This window comes from Arachis hypogaea, chromosome 17 (genome assembly GCF_003086295.3).
Source record: "Arachis hypogaea cultivar Tifrunner chromosome 17, arahy.Tifrunner.gnm2.J5K5, whole genome shotgun sequence".
NCBI lineage: Eukaryota > Viridiplantae > Streptophyta > Magnoliopsida > Fabales > Fabaceae > Arachis > Arachis hypogaea.
Window position 1 is genome coordinate 21,831,573 of NC_092052.1, and position 6,791 is coordinate 21,838,363.

The 6,791-nt window shown below is 39.4% G+C and overlaps 2 protein-coding genes across 2 annotated transcripts; both read right to left on the bottom strand.

Annotated features, from left to right (window-relative positions):
* Positions 1-395: 395 nt before the first annotated feature.
* On the bottom strand, positions 396-1,352 carry LOC140173035 (uncharacterized). The gene is made up of 3 exons (XM_072221749.1): positions 1,211-1,352; positions 679-1,086; positions 396-563 (listed from the first exon to the last, which is right to left on the bottom strand). The coding sequence occupies exons 1-3, from the start codon at positions 1,337-1,339 to the stop codon at positions 396-398; spliced, it is 705 nt and encodes a 234-aa protein (XP_072077850.1). The 5' UTR covers positions 1,340-1,352.
* Positions 1,353-2,138: 786 nt separating this feature from the next.
* LOC140181117 (uncharacterized) lies at positions 2,139-3,371 on the bottom strand. The gene is made up of 2 exons (XM_072223833.1): positions 2,909-3,371; positions 2,139-2,796 (listed from the first exon to the last, which is right to left on the bottom strand). Exons 1-2 carry the CDS (start codon positions 2,976-2,978, stop codon positions 2,387-2,389), a joined length of 480 nt encoding a protein of 159 aa, XP_072079934.1. The 5' UTR covers positions 2,979-3,371; the 3' UTR covers positions 2,139-2,386.
* Between the last annotated feature and the right edge of the window lie 3,420 nt (positions 3,372-6,791).

Genomic DNA, 6,791 nt, shown 5'->3' on the forward strand with positions numbered 1-6,791 from the left:
CAAACTGGGCATGCAAACGATGGGGTACTTAGTAAAAAAAAAATTTGTTGATCATGTAGTAAAAAAATAATAATTATAAGGAAACCATTCCATCAGGCTATGAGAAGGCTATTGGGCCTAACTTAAGCCAGCTAGGGCCCAAGACGTAGTAGTGGCCCTTTAAACGTCAATGGTCACTAGATTGGGCATGTAAATGTTGGGCGACATAGTTAACCAAAAATTACAATTCTCAAAAGTGCCACATATGCCGACCCAAGAAAAGGTAACGAGGGCAAACATTCGTCCAAAGGACCTACACAAAAAGAAAAAAAAATATTCCAGACCGAAAAGATTTCTTCCTTTCGACACGAATGAGCAAAACTAAGCAACTTGACCCTAAACAAAGAAAACAATGTTCATCCAGGGTTTCCATGCAGTGTTTCATGTACCTTTGGAGTCTCCTCCGACCTAATGTCCGCACTCCTATGTGTGTAAAATGTCCATGGAGAGCCAGGACCTGTAGACCTTATGTTTCTTATGAGGTCTTTTGTGGAATTCCCTTCATCTTTAAAGGAAAGCTTTCTCTGACATGAACAAAATTACATATACATATGTATATAAATACGACGAATAATTTCTTAAATAAAAAATAAAAACCAAGAATAACATGAAAAGAACATCATCTGGAGAACTACAAACCTGTAAGTTGACTTGTGGTGCTGGTTGGGGAGTACCGGATTTTCCCTTGTTGACCCCGGCCATCGTTGTAGGCATTGGGGCTGATATACCCCGGATAACGTCCTCTGGTTTTGGTGGAGGACACTGTTGGCGTGTCGGAGTTCTACCTGAGAGCGTCCCGCCGTTTGTCACCTCTTTCACCGGCTCTTCAAGTGTTCCATCGTTTGTGTAAAGATGCACTCCTCCAGTAGGATGCAAGTTTAGGTTCAGGTTCATCATCGGTTTGTTGTCACTAGTAGCAGATACATTCAAAGACGTGAGAAGTTCCAGCACTCGATCGTGCTGTGCTACAACTGCGATTAAGGCTTGTATTTGGTTCGCTTGCGTCTTCAGGATCCCCAAAATCATGTCATTTCCGGTTGAGGGTTTCTGGTCAATGATGAAAGTAGGGAAGCACGTCACCTTTTCCATGTGTAAGTGATACTAAACCGGATGATAAAGCGCGGAGAAAATAAAAAAAAAGTTTTGCAGAAAAAGAACAACATTGTCATACTTGTGTCTGATCAGCCACACCGCTGACTGCATCCTCCACGGTGGTTACCGGCTCCATTGGTTCATCCTTGGTTGCTCTCCGTCGACGCTTCACCGCATCCTCCACGCTATTCTCTTTGTGTAACTCCATCCTGAACAGTACTAGCAAGTGCACAATAGAATGAAGGTTAAGTGGGTTAGGTTAGTAGTGTGCTTAAGACGATTCCCAATTACATTGCAGTTCGTAAACAGGACACACGTGCCGCTACTCAAACATGAAGCCACGTTTAATTGTATTCACATAACGTCTTCAATAGTGGCCCAATTCTTCTCATAGACTGCATAGGGAACCCCGTAGTTGGGTATCTTATTCATGGGCTTTTTTGTCTTTATGGCCTAATGGGCCGAAGGGCATCATTTCTGTAGGCATCTTCTGGAACAATACAGCACACAGGAAAATTCACTCAACACTGACCCTAACTTCAAATACAATCTACGGATTCTCCATCCCATTAACCAATCACACTTCAACCTTTATCCACTGCATCTACACGCCTATTCACGTCTGTTTGACTAGAAAGGACAAAGAACACCTTCCTTCCCATCAGATAGGTAAATGATATCCTATGGCATTGGTAGCAAACTATACCCAACTTTATGTAACGAAAAGTAACTATATTAAGTTAAACAAGAAACTAACTCAACGGCAGCTATTACACTAAATCTTGTGGTTACGTAGTAGTTGGTTCCACTATCGACTTCCTCGGTTAGTAAAGTAAATTCATTATTAGAGGACTAATACGTAGGTCCCTACTAATTAGTACAGCATGCCCACGTCTAACAGAGTTAAGTTAAATAAATTAAGATTGAGTAATGATAATTGAGAAACCCGACGACCATAAAATATGTAATTAACCTGAACAATTGCATAATTAGTTCATGAACCCTCCTTGGAAATTACTGGAAAGCAACCTAAACCCCAACAAGAACATCACAGTTAACCAACTTACAAGAATCACCGTTGACGTTAATAGCAGACATACGTAAACAGGAATAACTACTGAATATGAACAACAGTGAAGGACAAAGACTTAACAATAAGCTGCTACACTGTAAATGTAGATACTTGCAAACACAGTGAACCCTTCATTCAAGTCTCGAATAACTCGTTATACTGCTGAAGATCATACCTAAGCTTTCAGTTCTCCTGTTCCAGCTCCCGGATTCGCTGGTGTACGGGGTTTCGTTGTTGCCGTTCCAGTTCCTCAACCCGCACTCTCAAGGCCTCCACGATCCTGTAGTTGTAGTCGTGGATTTCCTTCCCCACGAAAGATAGCACCTTCCCTAACATTTTGAATGACGCGTCCTGCCTTGCCATCTGCTCATCCGATGAGAACCCACCCTCGACGATCCAGCTAACATCGCGTTGTTGTGATCGCAGTGTCACCCAGTAGCCATGAAGCAACTCACCAGTGTCGGAGAAAAACACACAATTGTTAAAGACCGGATAATCAAGCCTCAGCTGGCAACAGACACGAATGAGATAGACCTCCAAGTCTTCAAACACTACAAACTGAGTCATAGAATTCTCCGGAATAATGTTCGGTCCTGAACACCGATGACAATCACAAACACCAAAAGTAACTCAATGCCAGCTTAAACGGGGAAAAGAAAAAAAGAGAAACCACTGCCGTAAACATACCCACAGTTGCACCCGTACCTTCTGGTATCTGAGAACAAGGAACAAATGCTTTCTGTGATGATTCACCCAATGTTGGGCCAACATGCATGCTGTAGAAATGTTTGGTTAAAGACACCGGTGGCTTAAAGCGTCCCGTCGGAGGATGAACTCCAGAATCGAGCTCCGGAGGTTGGGGTAGTGTCAATGGTGGATCAACAACTCCCAACCAATGTTAGGCGTCTCTCAGCAGGCGGAATCCCTTGAACTCTGCATCTAGAAAGCCATTCACTTGTTCTTTGCAGTCCTCCCAATTTGTGTAGATTCCAAGAATACGTCCCCTACGCACAGCATAGAGCCTGTACTTTCCGTTATTCATGGCTATTGAGTTTTGGAAAAATTACGGGTGGGGATAACTGACTGTGAAAGACGATTGCTCCTTCTCTATCTCTAACCCAAACAATGGATATGAAGCCACGCCGAGTGAAGGAAACCTTGAAAAACAATTTTTAATGGTAACAGGTGAAAAGTTTAGTAGGAGAGCCGGTTTAATATTAACTGAACGTATTGTCGTTTCATTTTGGTAAATATTATTAGAAAATTAATTCCCTTCTTGTTAGTATCATACGAACCTTTGACTGCAAGATGTCAGTTAATTAATGAAACCATTTTCCAAGTTCCTTTAAATGACTATTTTCGAAACTGGTCCTTATCATTTAAGTGTTGGAGTTAATATAATTATTTCATAAGTTATTCTTTTGTTGCCTAAATAGTATTTTTTAAAACAGCTAATACTTATATTAGGTTTTCGTATAATATCCTTCAAAAATCATCGAATATTTAAATTATAATTTTACCCAAAGAAATTCATTAACAATTTTTCTATATTTTACTATTAACTTCTTCAAATAAAAAAAATAATCTTTTAATATTAACTGCAATGTTTAAGTCAAATTTTTCTCTCATTATCTATGTGTATTAATTAATATACGTCTTAATAATAGTAATATCTTCTGGTTTCATGTTAAAAATATTTAATTCTACACAAAAACAAAACGATAAAACAAATAAATAAAACAAGCGAAAATGTAATTAACGAGGACATCTACTACCACTTCTCTACTGACTCTCTCTCACCTTGGTTGCAGTCATTGCTGCAGGCATATGATGGACGCTGATACGACCTAAAGTGAACATCGAGTACAGTTGCGTGTTTCAGTCGCCCAACTCAGTTCTCGTCACCCACAGCAAAAATCTATAAATAATTAATTTCTTCGCTTAAGCCTGCATCGGACGCTATTTATTTATTTTCTTCGTTAACCAGATAATTTTTTATATATTAGGATCTTATTGTTATAAACAAATAATTTGTTTTACAACAAACTTAGCAACTATAATCAACCATGATTATATTTTTCTGTTAACATGTTTCTCATTTAATTTATTCGCAATGTTTGAGCATATTTCAGTATGTATTCTGTATAAGGTTGCAAAAATCGAACCAGTAAATGAACTGATAGAGTGACCAGTTCATCGATTTCTTAGTCTAATCATAGTTTAACTGGGATTCATTCGATTTACTTATATATAAGATACAATTATAAAAAATTAAGAAGTCATTTTTAATATTTAAATTCAATAAATTTTCAACTAAATAAACTTTCTGGAAATTACATATAAAAAATTAAAACTTCGGTCATAAAATATTTAAATTAAAATCCTTTAAAAAATCTTATCGGGTACATATTCTCAAATAAAAAAAGGGAGGGGGGATAGAAACGCTCAAACTGTGCTTTGAGGTCGACAAAGAAGCCGAGAAGGTGACACTACTGTTGGTCGTCGGGGCGCTGGAAGTCAAAAGGGTGGTCGCGGCGTGAAACTCATAAGGAGATACGAAGGGGTTTTAGGGATTTCTTCTGAGAGAAAGGGGACAGTTGGGCTGTTATATGGGGGGTTTGTTTTTTTTTTCTGAACCTTTAAAAACCTTCAAAAACCAACTTATTTTACCGATTCACCAGTTAACCGTCAGTTCGGCCGGTACTATAACCGGGTTTTTGCCATGCGGTCTTTACGCTTACTCGGATCGGTTGGTTGACTAGTTCTCCGTTAACCGGGTTGAACCGCCCAGTCCGATTCGATTTTCAGCACCATCATCTTATACATCTGGCTACAAAACTACAAAACAAAAATAATAATCGGTTTAAAAGTTAACTTTGAAATACATTTTTTTCATAATATTTTAAGAATATCAGACTGCATATTAAATAAGATGGTTGAAGCATAAAATATATTTTGCTATATTTAGGCTGGGATACATATTTTTAATTTCTTTTTATAATGAAATAACTATCATTGTTAAATTTTAATAATTTGTTAATTAGTTTACATCGGTTTCACTATTAAATAGTATAAGTATTTGTTGGAAAATACCACTAGTGCAGGTAATGTAATGTAATTATCCATACCGGACAAAATGAGACTATATAACTTCTTACGATGGGTGACCGGAGAATAGTAGGCTCGACTCCTTCTTCATGGGCCAATCGTCTGAACGAGAAAGACCCGTACTAAGTTTGGAGAATATTGCAACTTAGAGATACTTGAGGGGTGTCAGTGTATTCATAGTGGTGATTCAATAAACACCTTTGGAGAAGCTCCACCTTTTAAGGAGGATAACCGTCCCTTTATCTAAGGAAAGTTGAGATATGACTCCTGGAAGTGGGTTGGGAGATTTTAGGGGCAGTTATTTATTTGAATAAGTCTTATCTGCCAGCTAACCTTCGTCCCCAACTTCCTTAGGGTGGACTCTGTGTCGGGTCCAATTTCTTGGAGGGAGGTCGATTACGTGGGGAGCCCAACTTATGGATTCGGAATTTTTTATCCTACTTGGACCTGCGCGTAGGTGTCGGGTCAGGGTACGAACATAACTATTGTGAAATCAAAATATAATTGTCTTAACAACGACATAATTGATCACTGCAAGTAAATACAAATTAGACAGAACGAAACCGTATATTAGAATTGAAGGTTACAAAAAGGTAATTCTTTCACAACACGTCTGACCGAATTAACTGCCGTAACTTCTTTGCACCAAAAATTGTCTGCTCCGTCCAGAAGACCGCCAACAGGTGTTTTTCGGACAGGCTCTCTTAGCCGGCCAACCTTCTCAACCTTAAAGTAATTCGTCGGTCGTTCTTGTACTTCGTACACGGAGGTCAGCTGCCCCTTCGACGTGGATTAACAGAACACACTTCTCTGAACCCATCAGCTACTTCCCATGATGGTAGCTTCGGTAGGTCTGCTTAAGGTGTGCCTGTTCGTCCTTCTACCTCCCATCCTATTCGGACTTCCCTTCTGCAGTTCATTCAGCCTCTACTCGTCGCTCCAGTACAATCTCTGGCTGCACCAACCATCCCTGCTGTCTGTGCTCAGTTTGACGGCGTCAAGCACGGTGAGGAGCGTCAAGCACCATATGCAGTCTCAAGCATAAGTAGGCCGTAAAAGAGAACGGCGGACGTGCGGAGAACTGCGGTAATACGCGTCTACTAGATGATGCCGCCAGCTCAGTTTATCACCTGCTGAAATATAAGGGCTACAGCACGGTACAAACGGCCTTTGCGAAATACGATCACAAATCACTTGCCAGGTGTGTCTTGTGTTGAGCGTTACATTTTGCTTAATCAAATGCATATCCTAGGGGATTTTTTTTTTAAAAATGAAAAAAGGGTATTATTTTTCCCAACATGATTTCTGAACTTTAATTCCCTAAATACGATTTTCTTTTTTCCTGGAATTTAAGCAAGTTCACCGAACTCCCGACAAACTCTATAAAAATTGGCAACTTCGCCTATTCTCCGACAAACTCTATAAATTTTATATAGTTCCCCTAACCCCGCGGCAAACTCTGCTTTAAGTTTTTTCAATT